General features: G+C 38.7%; 2 protein-coding genes across 2 annotated transcripts in view; both read right to left on the bottom strand.

Moving 5' to 3' along the window:
- LOC135087096 (laminin subunit alpha) overlaps positions 1-2,445 on the bottom strand; it is a 168,891-nt gene extending 166,446 nt beyond the window's left edge. Inside the window, exon 1 of the mRNA XM_063981937.1 lies at positions 2,240-2,445. Coding sequence (XP_063838007.1) covers positions 2,240-2,431 — 192 coding nt within the window. The 5' untranslated portion in view covers positions 2,432-2,445. The remainder of the gene's footprint in view (positions 1-2,239) is intronic.
- A 4,506-nt stretch (positions 2,446-6,951) lies between these two features.
- Positions 6,952-21,241, bottom strand: LOC135087209 (transmembrane channel-like protein). Its single transcript, XM_063982049.1, has 14 exons — positions 21,230-21,241; positions 20,822-20,899; positions 14,702-14,864; positions 12,991-13,162; positions 12,537-12,681; positions 12,291-12,395; positions 11,648-11,836; positions 11,107-11,339; positions 10,482-10,673; positions 10,129-10,377; positions 8,719-10,045; positions 8,051-8,647; positions 7,749-7,968; positions 6,952-7,670 (listed from the first exon to the last, which is right to left on the bottom strand). The coding sequence occupies exons 1-14, from the start codon at positions 21,239-21,241 to the stop codon at positions 6,952-6,954; spliced, it is 4,401 nt and encodes a 1,466-aa protein (XP_063838119.1).
- Positions 21,242-22,942: the final 1,701 nt, after the last annotated feature.

Raw genomic sequence — 22,942 nt, 5'->3', positions numbered from 1 at the left:
TTCTGAGATGTCGTGAGTGCTTGATATGTATTTCCCTTTTATATGTATAGATAGATTTTCTTTGACTGTTTACCCTTTACGGTTTTGTCTGTCTTACAAGCAGTACAAACAACTTTTCCTGTTTTACCATCCATACTATTATTTCTAAAGAAGTAAAGACGCGTATTCAGATAACTTTCGATTTCGATTTAAGCACCTAGTGCTTGGAATTGTGCACATTTGTAAAAGCTCTATGAAATCTACCTAACAAACTTAGGATATAAATTATTCAGCTTCTAACTGTTTTAGCGAGACGAAACTCATCATCGTAAGGGAAGTCTTCAATAACTTTTTGTTTGTTCATAAGTTGATTGTACCGTTAGAAGGGCCACAGCAACAAGGAATTCAACTATTCAAGTATCATTTACCTAAACTATGAAACTATTTGACCCATGACGCAAGAGTTTTTAGAAGCTTCAACAAACATGTATTGTAATTAGTGGGTTTCGTAATCGGGCGGCGAGCGTCGAACCCGATATCACGCGTGAACCAACAGGACGTCTGATAGCTTATCGCCTGTTATCTGGGAGACTGCCGCTCGGGAGATCGCCCCTTGGGATGCTCTCATTTAATTCATAATTTGGCTCTAATTACCGCATTAACACGTTCACGAAAAGATGGTTTATTGAACGCAGACGATGACAATCTTCAAAATATTCAGCTGTTCCACGCACTGGAATTGACTGTACGCCTGAGGGTGAATTTATCAAAACCTTAGCTTGACCTTTTTGAAAATAGGTTCCTATCCTTCTTTGAACGTACAGATGTATACGTAGCTTCTTCTCCATTGGAGTAGATCTCTCTAGAAAACTAGTTGTCTATATCTATATCATTTGTTTTTATTTAGAAAGTTTATTTGTACTAATGTAAACTTTTGTGCTTACAGCTTTAAACGTAGGCATTTCTTTTGCGATAGCTACTGTTGTTATGTAAACATTTTTGCACCAACTCGATAAGTATGTTGGTAAGACGTGTCAGTTTACAACTGCACTCATAAGTGAGCAGTAAACGATGCGCGTGCGCTTTGTAAGATGTATCATATTACTTTCTTGTGTGGATACCCTCCATCTATAAAACCTGTAAGTAAGCGACGTGTACATGATATCGTTTCACTGAAGTAGTAAAACGTGTCACATGAAAATGAGAACTATCCCTTATCCTTCAATGGAACTTTTAACAAGTGGCAAGTCGAAAGCTAATTCAATAGTTATCAATAACTAGATAAAGGGCACAGTATCTTACTACCTTAGCAATCGGCAAGTCTCCATGTCAGGCTTGCAGGATTAAACTATTCTAACGATTGCTTCAAACCGTTGGAACTCTACATTTTTATTCTTGTAATATTATAGTTGGGTTTGTTTGAATAAGCATGAATGCTGTTCATCCATTAATAAATAGGACACTTGGTCTGATAAATAAATAGGCATCGTGCTTATCTAATAGGAGTTAGGAATTTACTATGCGAATACAAAGGGAAATGCAGTAAACGACGTCTACTCGTATATCTATGAATACGAATAACAAAAACACCATACACATAGAGTAATGTGTAACTCAGGCATAGATAGATAGATCCTGTGATTGGTATCAGTCTAATTTCAGGCTTGTATTCTTGGGTTAGGTATTTCATAACACGAGCCTTATGATGTTGATGTAGAGTAAAGAAGTTAGGAAAAGTTGTAGTTACAATTACCTATTCGCTACTGTATGGTAACAACAAGTGTATTCAGATTCTTTATTTTGACCCTCTATTTACATAAATGCTACCTTTGGTAAAATCCTATTTCTGTAGGTAGGTACGTTACGCGTGAAGTTTACGTTAACTCAGCAAATTCGCTACCGGAATATCATCCTACATCACAGGTTAGTCACAAAATTCTGACATGCAATAACATAAGCTACAGCTTGCTATAAATGATTGTTACATTTAGTGAACATATGTGACTAGTTTCGGCTATACAAGTAGACTCTCTCGTCAATATGAACTGTTTGTAATTTCATCAGACATGGTAATATTACAAATCCATCTGCATAAAGAAAAAAAACCATCTTTATACTCTACTATTCGAACTATCTCTAATTCAAATAAAGCTATCGTCCCATTTGTAATAGCGGCAATGTATGTTTAGAAGAGTTTGCCGATCCCTAACCCAGAACATTAATGGGAGCACACCGCAAAGTAAACATAAACAAAATTCACCTGTCCCTGTATGACACGTTCGTTGTGATCGGCGTTGGCGCCGACCAGTTTGCAGTAGAGCTCGGGGCCCTCATCGCCGCATGTCGCCGTCGCAGTAATCTTCTTTCCGAGCGCGAGATTCACGTACGGGGGGGTGAGGATTTCGGCGCTTGCGCACGAGCACAGGACGAGCAGCGCGATCACGCGCGCCATGTTGCGGTGGCGGCGGCCCGTCGCGGAGTGCCGGCCGCTTGCGCGTGCGACGCGCAGGCCCGCGGGGTGCGCGCTTTTTTTCCATCGCCCGACAAAGGGTCTCTTCAGGCCCAATGTTTGGTCCTAATGCTATTCGTTCATGAGTCGACAATTCTATTGAGAATTCAATTTGAATGAAAAACAAGTTTTAAAGGAGATTCGATGGCAGAGTTGCTGATATATTTTGAATTATTTTACCATTAAGTTCAGCGTAATATCTTGTCTCTCTGCAATGTTTAAGTTCATGAAGATCGTGTCGGAAAAATAACGCCTTATCCGGGGATATAAATATTACTTGAACCAGAACTACAAGTATATTCGAATATAAATTCGAAAAAAAAATCTTAAAAGACTTTTGACCACACGCGATTCAGTTCAAAACGCCACATAAAGTTGTTATTAGACCTTATGTGATATTGTACTGTTACTCGTAGTAGGTAAACGCAATTTACATAATGGTCGAACGCAGAATGGTCAAAACGTTATGTGGTTACAATCACCGATGTTATGTAGAGTCATTATATTACAATAACTCGGAAAGAATAACCTAGTTAATAAGTAACTGACTTAAAACTTTATTATTGGAATACTAAGAAAATCTTATCTTACCATGTCCTACGGTCCTATGTTCACTTTCTGTGGTTTATGATGTTCTTTCCAACTCCAACTTGTGTTTACTTTAACGATACTTCTTAATTCTACCAATAATGTTATCTATGGATTCGATACTAATCTGTTACCCGTTTTTTGACTGTCATTTTTGTAGTGTTTACACGTTTTTTTTATATTATTTTTTATTTTATTTTTTATATTTTTATTATGGGATATATTTTGAATAATTTCTTTCGTTTTATATTTTTGTGGTACTACATTTTGCAGTTAACTTATTGCTCGTTATTGTCTCGCTTAAAAAATCCGTACCACTACATGCCCAGTAGTCCTGTTGAAATATTACCAGAAGATTATGAGGACGAAATGAAACAGCTTTCAACTTCAACAGAAGCTACAGGAAGATCAAAGTTTACAAGAAAATTGTGGAACGACAACAATGAAGCAAACCTTTGGAGGCCCAGCAAGATCATGTACAGATCGACACAAACGTCAACAGAATCACCGGAACCGAGCATAGATCTTCGCACCTGGCCGACTGTACCCTGGATATACCTGCAAAGTAGAAGCACCACAGAACTGTTGACCGTCTCCCCACCGACGCAGCCCAACTCTGCCTCTAGACGAAGCTGGAGGCCATACTTTCCGACAGCACAGAGATTTACATTTATTAACCCGATTTATTGGAATTTGGGTTCAGCACGAATACCTTTCACTCAGCTTTCATTCAGTGTTTTGAGAAACACCACTGTCCAGACAATTTCTACAAGTTCCAAAGTCACGGAGCAAACTACGGCTATTAGTTTTGATTCTCAGTTATCTGGAAACTTGACGACTTCATATGAAGAATATGATACCACGATTGGAAATACAGGAATGATGTTACGTATAATATTCAATGATGATACTAAAAAGGCTGTAACAGCGCGGAGAAAGACCCACAAAGCCAGAACTAGTCCCAGAAGATGGTCTCCTCCTGTGTCGTGCTACGAGTGCGGGATACATAAGCCGTCAGCAGCCAACCCTCCCTGCTATGATATATTTGACAACCCGGATCAAAGATACCGGATGCATATGCAAAGTATGATCACTATGTGTTTTGATAACTATATGAGTGGATGCGTCAAAAGATTTCTGGATGTTGGATCAAAATATACCGAAAGAACTTGTAGAAATATACCGCCATCAAAATCAAGCAATCCGACAAATTTCATAGTTCATGAGCGTTTGCGACATCTTGAGAATATGCTCGTTGGCGTCCAGTCGGGCTGTGTGATGAGCCCGTACGCGGTCGCAACGCCGTTCACGAAGCGTTGGTCGTTATTCGCACGTTATCATGTATGTATATGCACTGGTGACTTGTGTAATTCAGCTACCTCTTGGAACGGTTTAAGAAACCTATTTTATACTTGTTTTATGCTTTATTTTTACTAGATAATCGTGATAAATTATTATTTGCATATAACCTGTATTTTCCTGTTTTGAGTTGTTTTTATTAGACTAGTTGTGTAGTAGTTATTGGGTGTAGTCCGGGCACGGTAATACCTACTATCTATATATTACCGTGGTCCGGGCTTTCTCATAAGGATGGAGATGCAGTCAGTAACGTTACTCACGTGTTTCAGAAGTCGGTAATGATTAAAAATCTATAGGTTTGAAAATATTATTTTCAGAGTAGATATTGTTTTACTTTGGATAATGGCTTTTTTTATGCAGAGCAAGGCAGATATTTGACCGAATTCGCCACCCAGTGTATGAAACAAAAACCCGACCTCTCTCATGTTTCATTGGTATCGTTAGTCCCTCAGAAACTACTTTTTTTAGAATAAAATATAGTGTCGGTGTCAACAAAGTATGTCTGTCTGTCCAACTTGCGTTTGCCTCTGTTTTCACATTCTGTGGTGATAAGATGATCTCTCCAAGTCTCGTGTTTACAGTGGTGAATCTTTATCAATACCTAACACAACCTAACAATACATACTTCTTATTTGTTATCTATGGATTCGATACTAATCTGTTTTTCGAATGTCATTTTTGTAGTGTTTACATTATTTTTTTAATGGGTTATATTTTGAATAATTTCTTTCGTTATATATTTTTGTGGTACTACATTTTGCAGTTAAGTTATTGCTCGTTATTGTCGCGCTTAAAAAATCCATACCAGTACAGGTCTAGTAGTCCCGTTGAAATATTACCAGAAGATTATGAGGACGAAATGAAGCAGCTATCAAGTTCCACAGAAGCTACGGGAAGATCAAAGTTTACAAGAAAATTGTGGAACGACAACAATGAAGCAAACCTTTGGAGGCCCAGCAAGATCATGTACAGATCGACACAAACGTCAACAGAATCACCGGAACCGAGCATAGATCTTCGCACCTGGCCGACTGTACCCTGGATATACCTGCAAAGTAGAAGCACCACAGAACTGTTGACCGTCTCCCCACCGACGCAGCCCAACTCTGCCTCTAGACGAAGCTGGAGGCCACACTTTCCGACAGCACAGAGATTTACATTTATTAACCCGATTTATTGGAATTTGGAATCAGCACAAAGACCTTTCACTCAACAGTCACTCAATGTTTCGAGAAACGCCACTGTCCAGACAACTTCTACAAATCCTAAAGTCACGGAGCAAACTACGGTTTTTAATTATGATTATCAGTTATCTGGAAACTTGACGACTTCATATGAATACTATGATACCACGATTGGAAATACAGGAATGATGTTACGTATAATATTCAATGATGACACTAAAAAGGCTGTCACAGCGCGGAGAAAGATTCACAAAACCAGAACTGGCGCCCGAAGATCATCTGATTCTCTTCCTGTGTCGTGCTACGAGTGTGGGATAAATCAGCCGTCAGAAGCCAACCCTCCCTGCTATGATGTATTTGACAGCCCGGATCAAAGATACCGGAACCATAAGAGAAATATGATCACTATGTGTTATGATAACTATATGAATGGATGTGTCAAAAGATTTCTGGATGTTGGATCAAAATATCTGGAAAGAACTTGTAGAAATATGCCACCAAAGGCAGGCACGGCACCCGTTAGTGGTATAGTACATGAGCGGTTGCGATATCTTGAGACTATGCTCGATGGGATCAAGTCGGGCTGTGTGATGAGCCCGTACGCGGTCGCAACGCCGTTCACGCAGCGTTGGTCCTTATTCACACGTTATCATGTATGTATATGTACTGGTGACTTGTGTAATTCAGCTACCTCTTTAAGAGGTTTAAGAAACCTATTTTATAACTTATTTTATAATTGTTTTATGCTTTTATTTTTACTTGATAATAGTAATAATTTATTATTTGCTTATTAACTGAGTTTTTCTGTTTTTAGTTTATTACTTAGTAGACAAGTAGTTGTGTAGTAGTCTGTCTTGGGTTTAGCCCGGGGTTTCTCAAAAATATGATTCAGTCACGTAGGTAATCACGTGTCGTGTTTTAGAAGTTGAATAAAACCTATAGGTTTGAAAATATGATTTTCACAGTAGGTATTACCGTATTACTTTTGATAATGGCTCATGAAAATCATGTTATACGAGTAGCTATGGGTTAGGTACTTTTTATGAGTAGGTAAGTTTTAAGAAGATTCCATATCGCCAATTCGCCACCCAGTGTATGAAACAAGTGCCAGTCCAACCTCTCTTATGTTTCATTGGCATCGTTAATCCCTCAGAAATTATTTTTTGAAATTAAATAAAGTGTTAATAAACTAAAGTAAACCTTAGCAGGCGACAAACAAATTGTTGCGAATGTATTTATTGGACTAATATTTATTTTTGAATTAAAATCTGTAATGTAAATAAGACTAATCAATACTTATAACAATTTACTAAACTTTATCAAGAAGTAAAACTACAATGAGTACTGATACTTGTGACCTCCTTCACTGTGATTATCTTTAGGCAGTTTTTTTTCGGTGATGCTTTCGACACTGCTCTGTCTCCTTAGAGATTTGAGATCCGAGCTACTTTTCTTCATTCTTTTCAAAGTCTCTGAAGCTTTCGCTATATTAGAGTCTTCTATATCATGAGGTTTTTTAATTGCTCCTTTACTTTTCTTTGACTGCAACGTTTCTTCGTCGCTCTCTGTTGTACTAATAGTTATCACAGGAATAACGGAACCAATGGAGTCTGATTGTCTGGATTGAGTGCTAGATTCTGATGTTTGTTTCCTGTCCATCCTGTGTTTGCCTCTATATTCATCTTCTGTGGTTTTTTTGCTTGTTGGTAAAGAATCAACGCGTACCAGGTCTTGTTTCTGCTTCTCAATGTTCGCTTTCTTCTCGGAACGGTCGTCTTCTTTTTCTATCTTAACCTTAAGTCCTTTGTCCGCTAACTTTGGTTTACTATCATCAATGTTGAATTCAACATTACTCTTTTTCTTATTATCAACATGTTTGAATATTATATCTTTTATTTTTAATACCTCCTTAGGTAAAGTTTCGTGAAAGTCTGTATCTGTCTCATCGTCCACGTTATTTGATGACTGTGAAACATTGTTTACCTCAGGAACTGTTTCCACGTCCGTTTTTTTATCCAACGCCAAGCCAACAATTTTCGCAAATATTCCGCCTGAAAAATGTTTTACATCATTATTACAATTTAGCATTCAATTTTAGTATTCAAGAATCATTAATGTTTAAACCTTACCTCTTTTCTTAATGGCTTTTGACGGTTCACTATTGTCGTCGGCAGTTATAGTCTTTCTATCATCAGAATCTATCGACTTGCTTATTGGTAAAGTAGGGAGAGCTTTTTTCCATCTAGCAAATGGTGTGTTGTCCATTGCTGACGAGCCTACGCGCCTTCTAGTATCTGCTAATTGGAACATTTTCCGTCTTTCTTCCGTCCTTTCCCGACGCAATTGTATCTAAAAATGTATACGCCAAAATAGCTACAGTATTCTGCAACTAACATAAATAGTAGGTACCTACTTCTTTTACATTACGTACCTTCAAATCATTATTTGCTTCTCGTAATGAATTAGTAAGAGAAGTTAAGTAGTAAATTATAAGTATCAGCAGAACCAATAATGGAATGACTATAGCAGGAGATGCTATGTATTCTAAGGCAAAATTGAGTGATTTGGGAAGAATTTTATAAATATTGTTAGTTAAAATATAGTATATTTTCTCATATTCAGAAAATGGTCCGCAATGCCATGAAGGTCGTACCCATACAATAGTATATCCAACGGGCAAGACACATAAAAAGAGCATGGTGAGCAAAAGAGCTAAATAAAAGTTATTGCTTTTTGAAACTCTAAAAACTACTTCATGTGGAACATTGCACGTCATCACAGCCCAAGATCGAAGGTACATCATTATCATCAACTTGACTACATTCAACACGACAAGACCCGGTGAAAAGAACATGCCCATCCAAACCATGCCTTGATTATTGATCAGGTGCAATATGTTTTCAGCGATTTTGAAATCACCATATTCAGGAAACTTTTTCTCTAAGTCCCAACACCAACATCGATTCATATATCTAACAAAAAGAGCTCTAAAGAAATCCATGAAAAGTGTACCCAATAAGACGAATACCTGAAAAAAATACTTTCCATTATTTTGTAAAATAGGTAATTAAAACAAACTGTTTAGTCAAGAATTCCTACCAAATCCATCATTGTGAGCTTGACTAATTCTTGTCCAAACATGGTTTCCCAGCACAGTTTAAGCAGTTTCTTCTTGGTAGCGGTAGTTAAGTTATACATTTTTCTATCATGATCATCCATGTAAGCAATATCAACAGCTGTCTCATTGATTTTATCAATTTCTGATACCCTTGAATCATCACATTTTGTAACATAGCATCGTTTTTCCACAACTTTACAGTTAGCTATGAAAAATACTTGTGTTATATTGAGACCTCCACAATTCATAGTACAATTGAAAAAGCTTGGACAGTTTGCTTCTGTTTCCAGTGTTGTAGTCTTAATTGAAATTTCATGGCTTGGTTTTGTGCTTTCTGGAATAAATGTCGATATTGTAGTGCTGTCATCATCCGCTGTGGCAGTGTTTGTTACATCATAAAATCTTGGTGATGAATAGTGATCTGTATAAGGCTTTTCAGTTTCTGTCAATGATGTAGATTCGCTAATATATGTCGTATCAGTATTAATGTAAGTAGGAGAGGTATCAATGAACTCACTTTCAGTGGGATATTCATCTGAAGTATTTTCTGTGCCATTTTCATCGAAAACTGATGTTGACATTTTTGTGTTCGGTTCATAATCACTGAACGTGACACTTGTTTCGCTTTGGTCACTTGAAGTAGTATTTGCGTAGGGAAGTGTTGAATTAAAATCATCGTATAAAGTAGCATTATAAATTAAATTATTGGATGTGGACTCACTAAAAGTGGTTTCATCCAAATCATTAGAATATTCATCGTCATCATACGCCTCTGTAACAGGGTCACTTACGTCTACATCATTATTCATTTCACTAATGTTTCTTATTAGTGCTAATTGTTTTCTTATTATTAAAATACTACTTAGAGTATTCGATTCAATGTCGTCTGTACTTGTTATTACGCCTTCTACTAAGTTTTCTGCAAGTAATTTTGTTCTTAGTTTCTCAGATACAAACGGAATTTTAGAATCCTTATTAAGAATTTGGACATCATACGTGGAAGCTTTGTTAGAACTGTACGTGGGTTTAACAGTTTCACTGCTGCGAGGGGTTACTTCATTAGTCATTAGATTGACAGATAATATTGGAAGGGCATTACATGGATCACATGATACTCTTTCCTCAGAACACGATGTGGGTAGATTGGAAACCCACGCTTCAGTTATATTCATTGTATTGTTGGCAGTTGTATTAACAGTCATATTGACAACTGGCTTGAGTGCATTTAGTTCATCACTCATCCCTTCAATTTTACTGAATAATGCAAAAATTAAAGAATATAAATTGAGCAAGTTCAACAGCATAATTCTGAAAGGTTGAAATTTTGTGAGTAGGTACAAAGATAGAAAATAGAAATATCTAAGTGATATTTTACCTGACAATAATAATACCTGGCTAATTGTAGTCTGAGTTGTTTTCTTGGGTGGTAATGCTCCAAAAAGCCGAGGAGCTCGAAGAATACAGGAAAAGTTATAGATATGACGGTGACGACAACTGTCGTCTCGTTCTCACGCCACCAACTTCTTGGCTTGGAGTTGTCATCGGAGCGAGACACCACTGTGACTACTGCATACGCTGACACAGCGAGTAATATCACTACGCAGATGTTGACGATCGCTCGCAAGGATATGATACGCCAACTGAAAGTGATTGTATTATTTGCATCATTGTAATCAAAATAATTCAGTTCGAACAGATCCGCCACCTGTTATTATTCGCTTTGAAACCTTCTGATAAAACCTACTTCCTCAAATCCTTCTTTTTCTCAGCCTCCTCAAGTAGTGCCTCTTTGAAACCCAGTATGACGGACGCTATCCGGTTGTGAGCCGTCTCTGTGTTCCCAATCATGAAGTCCCATCCGGTGAACAGCTTCCACGAGAATATGCACTCGTCCTCTTTTTCAGAAAGCTTAGACATACGTGAGTTTTCTGCCATCCTGTAAACATAACCGATTGTAGGTGGTCTTCTGTAAATGAGATTTTGTTTTAAATACAGTAACTTCAAGAACTAGTGGTAATTTTTAAACATTTTAATATCAGAGTATACGAGAATTTGAGCATTTTGTTAATGTTGAATCAACCTGTTTTGCTAATAATGTGTGCATTATAATCTTGCTAGCTTTCCGCCCGCGGGTTCGCCCGGGTGGAATCTTGTCTGTCACAAAAAAACTTTATCGCGCGCGTCCCTGTTTCAAAACCGGGATAAAAACTATCCTAGGTATATCCTTTCCTCCTTTCATTACCGTGATAATGTTCTATTTCCACCACTACAAGTAGTAACTGCTTTTAAAAGAAATGCCGTAGGTATTAAGTATGTTACAAACGTGAACATCAAAAGACATCTCACACCTGTTGCTATATTTAACTTACTTCCTCAATATGGCAACGAAGCTGTAAATGTACACGGCGAGTCCCGTCAAAAAGTAGGCGAGAGGCATCCTGTACTGGGGCCGCTCCACGTTGCTGTAGTACCCGTAGAATATTGGAGAAAACTTGAGCACACCCTCGAACTCCCACAACATCAGAAGGTTGGTGGCGTTGCTACGCTCCTCTTCCATGATGACTTTTCGCTCGCCGTCTTGTTTTGGGTTCGCGGTGAGGTACTAAAAAGTTTAAAAGCGCTTTTTAACGACCTAACTACTCGTAATTGCATTAAAACTTTAATAAACCTAAAAGGAAAGCTGCCATATTATAATATTCATATTCATGATATTTCTAAAACAAAGTAATATTAGTAGGTACATTTATATTTGTAACGATAGAGCTCTACCTACACTACGCGTGGTTCGACGTATTCTTATTACTTATGAATTTAATTGGTAAGGCTGGTCAAAGTCAAATGAAGAGTTTGTACTTTTGGCTGAAGGTTGCTTGGTGTTGCAAAGTGCCCTTGATAAAATAAAATACTAACTTCAGGCACAATAACGAATACGAGCAGGATGAAGCCGATGACCAGGTTGACCCAGAACAGCCAACGTAGGAAGGTGAAGTACGATGCCACCACGGAGCCGAAGTGCGACTCGATCTCCTTGATGCGCAGCTCCCAAGGTATCAGCAGGTTAGATGTGTTCGCTGCCTCGCGCTTCATTTGTTGCCATTTCTGGAAATCATATTATTTTGTTTAAACCTTCTAAAATTGCATCGAAAAATCTAAGCTCTAGGACCTAGAGCTAGAATCCTAGAGTCCTAGAGACCTAGACTCTAGTGCCCGTTTTCACCATCAATCTCTAATTTTTAAGTGACTCCTATGAAAACAAAATTCCTGTTATGTGTTACTATAGGGGTCACTTAAAAATTAGGAAATGATGGTGAAAACGGGCATAGGTCTCCTATCCTATGACACATTTACTTATCCTGAAATGTTGCATAAACATAAGTAGTTCAATTAAGCTCTTTTAAAAATTATGAAACATGACAAGTACTTAGTCAGGAAAAGCCGATAAAAAAGGAAAGAATTGATTTAGGAGCATATCAGTTGATTTTTCATAGCGTAGAAGCTCCTAATAAAATACTGGTCTGAGAACTACTAAAATGTTTTTAGAAACGAAACTTACTGTTGCCAATAAAATATTAAACCGCGCGTAGATGTCTCTGGTGCTCTTCGACTGTGCCAGTCTTTCCTGCAACTGGCCCTCGTGCCTCTTGATGTAGGCCTTTGCCTGGAATAATAAAGCATTTTACCGAACGATACAATACAACGTATAGGGCAAATTCAGTAAATAAGTTTGCATAGCTTAGCTATCAGTTAGGGAACGATTTATAATGTCCTGCTTTACTCGTAGTATTTAGTATTTAGTCACCTGGTGGACAATCTTCAGCTTCCTCCTCATGCCGAGGGGCTGCTGCTTGACGGAGCCCAGCACCTCCTTGTGCAGGTGAATGTTTTCGAAGATCTGCTCCTGCGTCACCACTGCTGGCTGACTCTCTTCCATGGATATTGCTGTGCTGGATAAAAATATAGAGTGGATTATAGGACCGGGACCGCAAGGTCTTGTCCAGACACAGCGATAATCGCAGATAGATAAAAATGACACTTAAACTGGATCACGGCACAACCGATTTCGATCTGATGCGTCACGACACAACACGTCAGACAAATACTAATCCGGCCTGAGAACTATCCACGAGCTTTGTCTGAACAAGCCCCTTACCTTAGCAGTGTAGTGTACTTTAATACGAATGAGACGACGCGACGCTCCCAGTCTACTGGTTGTTAGTTCACTGGCTGAACAATAGGATCAAGTTAACACTCACTCGCCGGAGCTGGTGGTGAAGACAGAGGACCTCCTTCTGGGCCTGGTCTCGTCGGCCAGGAAGGGGGACGAGGGGCGGCGGGCGCGGCCCTTCCGAGAGCGACGCACGCTGGCGCGTCGCTGGCGCAGCACGGCGCTCAGGCTGGCGGAGTAGTCCTCATCCTCGGAACCCTCTGCGAGAAATAAGACCGACATGGTAGAGCACGGCTGGGGTAGGGTACAGGCGATAATTTGGAAAAAATACGAGTATCTACTCGTATTCCGACTTTTCGTTAATTGTTACGAGTGTCTGTAGCAGTGGCGCAGTGCCCGAAACGGTACCTAATAGACGAACTAAGGCCTCACTACCTAGTACCTACCTACTCGCTGACATAAACTTTTGTCTTTTATGATTCAATTTTATGGTCATGATTCAAAGAAAAATGTCTTGAAAACGGTTTCGCCAAGCAATACAGAAAATATACATACAAAGGCTGAAAGGGCTTTAATTTTCTGGATGGTTAACAACAATTGAGGGATTGTACGTAATAAAGCACAGCAAGTAAATGAATTTCTTGCAGGTTTGTTCAAAACCAATATCGTATTCACCGTAAGCACGGGTTATTTAATTTAACGACGCCGCAGAGCCTTCCAAAACCGCCAATAAGAAAATAACCTCTCGGTCGGACTGCCTCAAATTACTGGCTGTTGTTTTCAATCATTTGAATGTGGTAGGTAAAGTTAGAAAGTAGGTTTTCTGAAGAATTTACTAAGATTTTGAGTTGTTATTGACTTGGAAGTTAGTGTGAATCGTTTAATATTGATCGGTTAGCTACGAGTGTGATAATTTTTGATATATTTTTATTTTTTAAATAAAACGATGTTTACCTATTATATTTTAATGTGTCCGTGCATTAGTCTAAATGTGCTCACTCTAGATTTTAATGTCTAACTTAAAGTGTTAATAAACAGCGTTAAAAAATGAAAATCCTTTCAATTCGGTTTCTCACACTTTCCAGATTTATTACGTAACATTTAATAATAAAATTTCAGAAACATAAAACATTATGAGACTTTTATACATTTTTGTATTTTAAATTAAAATTACAAAAAAGATTTTTCGTGTGCCTGAAATCTTACTTTAGTAACTTAGGAATTACCCTTAGTAACTAAATTATCATTTGACTTGCAGCATTGTATGATTTAGTGCCTCGATCAGTGCGGGCCAGAAGGGAGGCAACATACGTTTAAAAATTTGGGATATAATGGAATTTTAATTCTAGTAAGCAGTAGGTATTTAAAGAAGTTAACGAACATATTTAGTATTTTTAGTATCAAAGTAGAGTTTCTTGTTCACAAATTTATTGTAAGTGTGATAAAAACAGTTTTTAAAAAGAATTCGCATTAGCTTTTTTTTGAGCACGTCATTACAATCGCAAAGACTTAATAAATATTTTAATATTATTAATGATTCCTTGGAAATCCTGCTATCTACTTCTTAACTACGTGTAAAAAAAACTTTATTCCAAGGTGAGTCATAATGTCAGAGTGGCTGGAAATTTTCATAAGGCCTGGTAAGGAAACGGTCTAACCATTGTGAAATAGCTAAAGCTAAATAGAGCTTTACTACATAATTATTATGTGACTTGGAATCGTGAATAATCTTGTGCCTGATTTCAGTGGTTTGTAGGCTTTGATGAGACATCGTATGCGGGCAGATATGCTCGACTCACCTCCAGCAGTTGGTGAGAACTTGACCTCATTGCTGAGAGGGGTGTCCGAAGGCAGGTGGAACAGGTTGACTCCCGAAGACGTCATGCTGCCGGGGTCGGCCCAGGTCACCGACAGGCGGTCCACCGATGGCTGCGGCGACACCGGCGCGTGCTCGCAGGAACCCTGGACCACGAAGAAGTTAGTGCTGACCAGGTATTGAAACACTATTCATCCACCCCTAATTATTTTAATGTTCACTGGAATTCCAAAGAAAAAAAATCTCACATTCTCGGAACGTTAGGCTGAATCATTAATCCAACTGCCTTTTCGTTTATTGTTTTACCGAAAGCAAGCAATTTGTTAATTGTGAAACCAGCGATTTTAATCTAAACGAGTTGAAATGCTGCTCGTAATTCCATTTTCATTACGGGCACAGTTGGTGGCCGCTGTTATTACCACTTAACTTTAAAAAGCTTTCATGCGTTCAGTAAAAGCTTACGAAATTAAAGTTAATAAATCTTTAGCGTTAATTTGTCACTGGCTTTTAGGCAGGCCTTAATGAAAAAAAAAGATAATTAAAAACTCAAATTCAAAATTCGAAATAGCAATCGAACCGAATTTCAAACTGAGGAATCCACTTTAGCGGTTGGCTTCCGGGGTTTCTCGGCGCGGTGTGGAGACCAACAGGTCGGCGGCAGGACTGGCGGCGCTCGCTCGCACTGGACCAAGGCTGGGGCACACCGACCCATAAACCCTGCGATTTACGGCGATCGCGGGCGATTTGCGTTTGTGGGGACGTCACGTGCTTTGTCCCGTTTACAGGTTCGTCGCTGCTTTGGGCGGCAATTGTTTCAGGTCTTTGTCACGGCTAGTTTGGGGAAACCTTTTACAATGATTCCATTTTTACAATGCTTCTTCAGACCCCTGAAAAACCTTAGCCTTTTTGCAGCTAAGACTTGGTAAAAATATTATCCACTGGTTGTTTTCAGCAGTCTGTATTAGTATTGAAAATCGTGTCAATCTAACTCACGTATGTCAGTCCGTCTCTTTCAGATGGCACAAAATATATGTATGTAGTAGTCTTAAACTAGAAAACAACAATAACAAACAACACACAAAGAGAGATCTCTTGTGTAAAATGTAGCAAAGGTCTCCTCTAGATAGTCCATTTAAGGGTTGAAGAACATGAATGAAATTCAATCATATGTCAACTGCCAATTATAATATCAGGGATATTATTTATGGTACAGATCTAAAAAAATACTTTTTAATACTCAGTAGAGTTCGGTGTCATCCCAACCTTATGATTGGAAATTAATATACTGGTCGCTCGCTACTTTGAGGCGCGGTAGAAAATATCTTTAATTGTACTGTCGAATACAAAAACGTTGTGCATGGTATTTATTAAATTGACTGGATATTCATCACTAAATCACACGCAATCTCTTATTCCAGGTCCTCGTCCTGAGTAAGTCTTCTGGTGGTAGCTACGCTCAGCATCAGTGACTCAGGACACTACAATAACGATCGGTAAGTAAAGGTGACAACAACTTCAGTTTTAAGTATCAGATTCTGTAGTATCATATCAGTCCCTATTTCTTGAATATAATACTACTTGCATTAACCTGAAATCCTGAAACGAATGGCTCTAGAGAGATAGACTCTCTTTTGTTTTTGTGTAACACTTGACCACATGACTGTCCGAATAAAATGCGTTCGACTATCGCGCCATTATCCCGCTGTTTCGACGCGACAGTGGCGACTATTAACGATGATGGGACGCTTTGATCCTTCATGGAGGACCTTTCATAAAGATCGCATTATGACATCATCGATGTCTGTTAGAAATGAAAGGATCCAAATGGTGAGCAAAATGTGTGTAGGACTGTAGGTACAGGCAAAATCATATCAGTATGCTAAATAGCGCCTGTTACTATTAGTTTAATGTGGTGTTGGCCCTACATCGGAATGCGATTAGCTTTGATTATTCAGGTCATTAATAATTCTTAAAAAGTTAATTTTTTGACGACGTGCATCTGACACCTCGCTGACGTGGTATGTTCGTAGGCATTAGGAGTACCTTCATTGACATGTCTGCCGATGCTTTAATGTGTAATTCGGCACCTATCAGAAGCTCAGCTAGAATCTTATTTATTATGTATCTGGAAGAATAATTTGAGAATACAAAGAATCGCTTTGTAGTTTGTAGTTCAGTATGCAAGTCTTGGCTGTCTACCATTCCTCCACGGCCTTTGTCTGTTCAGATCGATAGTTCAGGACTAATCAAAGTCCTGATTTATGCGAGAATTTGCTTAAATCAGGAGGTGCGGCGTGTCGTGACTGCTGCCCGTAAGTCTTTAGCGGCCAATGAGTGCCATCGGTGACTCTGATTAACTATGCTGGACAGGGCTGTCCAAATCTCTCAGAAAATAACATGTGCTACATAAGTGCTTAGACTAATCTAATAATCTTCCTTCCTATTATTGCTTGGTTATACAGCCTCTAGAAAGGTTGGATAAAGGTATCCCGTAGATGTGAATCACAACCTAGTGGGTTATCTTTGTCATCATCCCCATTAGTCCCTACCTAGAAATAGGCTTTCTAAATGCATTAACGCCACACAGACATCCAGTCATATTCTCCATCTAAATTCCATTTCCTTGGAGGCTCTTAGCCTGCATCTCACCTGATGGAAAGTGATGATCAGGCTGAGGGTGGAAGCGAGGCTTACCCAAAATCCTCAACTACAGAGGAACTGGTTGTCTAACTGCCGATTACTATTAATGCTAATGAAGTTAACTTATTATAGAGTTGCGTCAGCCCTGCAGTTCATTCCATTACGCCCCGCGCAGCCCCCGCGCCTTGATAATTAACTGAAGAATTTTCACGCGCCCACCTTGCGCCGATTTATTACAATAACTTATCTAATTAGTTTACAGCAATATCTTTTGTTAGTGGATATCAATCAATGCGAGTAAAAACACCTTTGTTTTTGATAAAGTCTACTAAAACAGAGTAATTAAAAGACACGCCTCAGGTTGTGTACTTAGTAGGTGCAATTTGTATGGATTTGAAATGAAATACAACAAATATTTGCCACAAGGGACAAAAATGTGATCACTAGATCTTCCCAAAGCGTCTGCTGGCCAGCATGGGGGAGTGTAGAGCAAATCAATTTACCAACGGCTAGTCAGAGTGGGTGGTGCTCCTGAAGTGATACCAAATGACCTGGTGATGACGATAACATAATCATAAGTTATTGCGTAGCACAAAAGGAAGGTGATGCTAGAGCGTGAGCCGCTACAAAAGTCGGGCATTTATCCTTTGTCTGTCTTAAAACGTGCGTGTTGCCTCAGGGCGTTCTCTTTTCTCTACCTTTATCATCGAAATAATGGACCATCACTTGTATGCTGATTATAAATGTGTGCAGCACCTAATCAGCGTATTTAAGTACTTTAACATTTAAATATTTATCATAAATAAAAAGTTACGCGAGTAGCCTAGTGTCTTTGATAAAATTCCTTACGACCAATATTGTTATTACCTAGCTCGAGTTCTTTAAGGTCCTGACTACACAGGCGTAGGATTACTTGATAATACGACTGACAAATTGCGATGTGTGCATTACGTTTAGCTATCTTAATATAAATTGCAGAATATGTGGATCCAGCCATCAGCCAGCAACAGCCAACCAGGAATCCAGCCTTACAGCATACATCAGCACAATTAGCATGTCTGCTATCATATACCCGGTGCAGAGACGAGAGGTGCGACGAAGCTGGTAGGATATTTCCACCAAAGTGGAGCGGAGGAGAGCGGAGCGGTACGGTGGCGAGAGGAGATATTGTGTGAGCTGTCAGCTGTCAGTCTATTGTTTAAATCTATAAAACACTGCTCCGCTTCCCCGTACCGCGGCGCGCCGCTGTCAAATTCTATAGAAAATCAAGTGCTCCGCTTGATCCATTTCCACAGAAGCGGAGAGGAGTTGAGATGTGCAAATAATGGAATCTGATTGGTTATTCAAACAACTTCTCTCTCTCTAACTCTCCGCTCTGCTTTGGTGGAAACCGGGCTTTAATAGCGACGCTGTCCGTGTGACCAGGCCCTTCCTACTCGTGAGTAACGAGGCGCGTTTGATTACGTTTGGGCAGATACATTTGGTTAATTGTGCGCTGTTTGCAGGCCGGCTCCTGTTTGCACGGGCCTTTTATGCTTACATTAGACAAATGCTTTTTGTTTGGGAGCTTACCTATCGGTTGTCCTTAATTTCGAACTCCTCCTATGTTCTTCTGATTAATTTCGTTGCGGGTCCAATGACAGTTTAACTTTCCCCCGGGACAAACTTGACCTTCATTGGTTGGGTTTTTATGCTGTAGAGAGGTTTTTAGCTGTAGATCCTGGCAACACAGGATTTGCAGCGGTGGGAACGAGAGGTGGGAATAGTCCCGTACCTATCGGTCTAGAAGGCATTTAACTCGATGATAATTGCTCTGGCACTTAGATATGTAGTTAATATTTCCTAAGCATCGTCTAATTTATTTCAGTAAAGAGAAAATTACAGTAAAGACTGTATTTTAATAATACGTTACAAACTGGTACTTGAATAATGCTGTCAATACAGTCTGGTCAAGAAGTTACCGTGAAGGCTTAACTTTTCATTGTGAATGAGTAAACAATTGGGACCGGAGACAATAGATTCTTCGTAATACGAGTATCTGCGTACGCGACTGTGGAAGCAATGAGAGAGACTTTAGGAGAATATCGTTGTGTCGTTGTGTCGTTGTGTCGTCCCTTTATGGTCTACTGAATAAGGGAATCTTTGTTTTTCTGCGTTATACCAGGCCTGTTTGTCTCCGCGAGTTTACATCGAAAACAAAACACGCACGATGGCCCACCTACAGGATACTATTTGACAAGGCCTCAAATACGAGCGAACACGCGTATTCTTGTGTATGATGGAAGAAAATAAAGAAAATGGTGTACTAAATACTGTGCAGTAAGTATTAAAACTGCCTAAATAATAATAAAAACACAGAATGTACTTTTTTAAGTTGCCTCAAGACACTGAGAGGTAAATAAGTAGTTAATATTATTTATTCATGATAATTCATGCTAAATCATGTATTTCTTCCGCCATTTTCTGCAGTTTGGCACCTCACGTCACATCATTTTACCGAAGTCAGCCCTATAGCTTCGGCGCAGTGCCGATCACTGACGTTTGTCAACAAAATGGTGCTTGACTCTTGAGACAGGCTAAATTACACCATATTGTTAATGGCATTGAACATACATTTTTTTAAATACCTTCGCGAAGTAAAACTTCTGTACGTAGTACCAGGCCTGTTCATCTCCGCGAGTTTACATCGAAAACAAAACACGCACGATTGCCCCCTACAAGAGTACTATTCGACAAGGCCTCCCTACGAGCGAACATTGACTCACGCACGCGTATTCTTGTGTATGATGGAAAAAAATAAAGAAAATGGTGTACTAAATACTGTGCAGTATTTAACTGCCTAAATAATAATAAAAACACAGAATGTACTTTTTTAAGTTGCCTGAAGACACTGAGAGGTAAATAAGTAGTTAATATTATTCATGATAATTCATGCTAAATCATGTATTTCCTCCGCCATTTTCTGCAAATTGGCACCTCACGTCACATCATTTTACCGAAGTCAGCCCTATAGCTTCGGCGCAGTACCGATCACTGACGTTTGTCAACAAAACTTCTGACAAACTTGCTTGACTCTTGAGACAAGCTAAATTACACCATATTGTTAATGACATTGAGCATACATTTTTTTAAATACCTTCGCGAAGTAAAACTTCTGTACGTAGTACTTATTATTATTCTGTGGTAGTACTTATTATTATTCTGTGGTTATACATTAACATAAAGTTCCAAATATTGGTTCAAATCTGGTCCATAGTAGATCGAAAATGTTTTTCCGACTTGAAATTAATCTTTAGACATGAATCGATAGAGACACATACGTACTCACAGTGCTTTAGTATAATTTCGATTTTAAACATGTTTTTTTGTCACGAGCTTGGCAAAGAAGTTCACTATATTCCACAACAGAAGCTGCGGGCTGAAGCTAATGTAATTTAAAATAGGTGAAATATAATTTTGTTACCTGTGGAGTCAGCTCAGAGCGGGCTTCCACGACGATCCGTGGCCGCGGCTCCAACTTCAGGATGCCTCTTTCTTTACCCTGAAGACAAGAACAATCCTAAACATGCTAGTTTTTAGTCTTAAACAACTACTTCAGCACTTCGACTCTGCCGCTTGTTTTGTAGTTCCAAAATAGCGAAAATGTTTACGAGATGACTACTTCCCTTCAGGTTTCCCTGTTCGAAGCATTTTCTTGCTAATCTACATAAAGATCATCCACCGCCCAAAAGGACAAATAATAAAATACACGATTGCAACAAAAATATAAACGTGGATCCATAATCTCCTCATAATCACCTTATCTAAGCCGGCTTCGACTCAAGCAGTTTACATATAATTTATTCGTCTAAGAATAACATGAAAGGGTTACCTTTGCGTCCATGGTGTCAGGGCAGCAAGCGTCCGCCATCAACTGCGAGCTGGCGCGACAATCGCGTGTCTTCACGCCTCCTGCTAAAACACACTAACTCCAGTTATTAAAATTACCAACGTCAAAACCAGTACACGATAGCATCTACACTTTGCTCTATTACTTTGATATAGCTTAATGGCTGAAGCAAGGCAATTTACTGCGACCGTGAGTGGGGCAGTTCGTGTCTACGGTGACGGATTTGCATAGTTTTTAAATTAATTACACAGGGCCAAGTGGGTTTGATGATTGGAAAGCTTTAGTGAATAGCTGTCACCATGAAATTCATTAAAGAATATGGAATTTTGGAAATTTTTTGCTCAATATCAGTTGTGTTGTGTGCCCAGAACCAGTTGTTGTACAATCCGCTGATCAAACGTTCAGCTCCATTACGAATTCGTCTGCACCTGTCACGTTATTATTACATGATCTACCTTCATTATGTTATCCTTGTTTAAATGTAACACTGAGCATATTCTTCATAACAGAAGCTGGACCACTTTACTTTCGATTAATTAAAAACTCATAGTTAATAAAACTACTTAATTTATTTTTGCAAATAAGCTTTTAAAAAACACTTTTACACGTCCCATTAATCCTACTAAGTACTGCTTCAGGACAATAAATGGGCCAGTGTTCAGAATTTATATAATTTTGAAGAACACACGTTACACTTTAAAAAACTTTTAAGTCTTCAAGTCTTTTCCTTTCGTAGTTAGAGAAAAACGATTAGTAAATTACTGTAAACGTTTTTCCTCAGAGATCATGTTCCATAGTCGTTCCAATAAGAGAAGAACGTCGACAATTTAATTAAAATGAGTGTTAAGAATACTATTAGAATTACCTACGTATTTTTAAATTTTGTGACTTACTAGATTCTGCGGCAGGCGACTTGTAATTAGCAAGTGGCAAGCAAAGGTGCTTTTAAAAGGGGTGAGCCTCGGCTCGGTTTACACTGCCATCAGTTTAGAGCGCAGATGGCTTTCAGGGGAAGGTACATGCCTGAAAGTTAAGTAACTTTCAGTTTGTTACACAAACAATTAACTTTCACCAAAATTACGCTGATAATGGTTGTTTGTTCAAAATTAGCTTAGCTGGTTGATAATAACTATAATTTTAATTTTTGCCAGAATATTAAAGGAAGCTGATTATTGCAATGTGATAAGCCAAGCCATGCCAAGCTTAATCAATTCAACTAGCTACATGGTACATAGTTATTTTATTTTAACCACTAAGAAAATCTAATACTACGTACTAATATTACTTTGCATGAAATTGATCTATCTCAAGTGTAGGCTAGAAAAACTTTGTTTTATCTTTTATGGAATACTAGGTATTCCATTTTATTAAATCAATTTGATAGATATTTTGTGGGATGATTAACAATAAAATGTAGCTCTACAAAACTTGTTTTGGGTCGACTGTCCCTATTCCATACATTTAAATATTATACTCGTACATAACTTCATTTTACTTCATGCGTTTGTGGAGCCATCTATTCCATGGGCGTGAAAGTTGAAACGAAAGCAGTAAACTTTTCCGCGAAAGCCTGAAAGGGAATGATTTTTCCAAGTTTCGTGATTTTCCGTCAGATGTCATTGTTAATACAGTAACTAGTTTAAGTTCACGACTTTTTCCACGTACATACAAGGCGGGTGTAACCACACACTACAT

The sequence above is a fragment of the Ostrinia nubilalis genome, chromosome Z (genome assembly GCF_963855985.1).
Source record: "Ostrinia nubilalis chromosome Z, ilOstNubi1.1, whole genome shotgun sequence".
NCBI lineage: Eukaryota > Metazoa > Arthropoda > Insecta > Lepidoptera > Crambidae > Ostrinia > Ostrinia nubilalis.
The sequence above is the reverse complement of the archived record's forward strand: the minus strand, read 5'-3'. Positions and strand labels throughout refer to the sequence as shown.

Excerpts from the sequence above, each read along its gene's own strand:
- LOC135087209 (XM_063982049.1), bottom strand. Across the intron at positions 12,396-12,536 it reads AGCTGAAGATTGTCCACCAG|GCAAAGGCCTACATCAAGAG; the intron begins GTGACTAAATAC and ends TTATTATTCCAG. Across the intron at positions 8,648-8,718 it reads AGCTCACAATGATGGATTTG|GTATTCGTCTTATTGGGTAC; the intron begins GTAGGAATTCTT and ends TATTTTTTTCAG.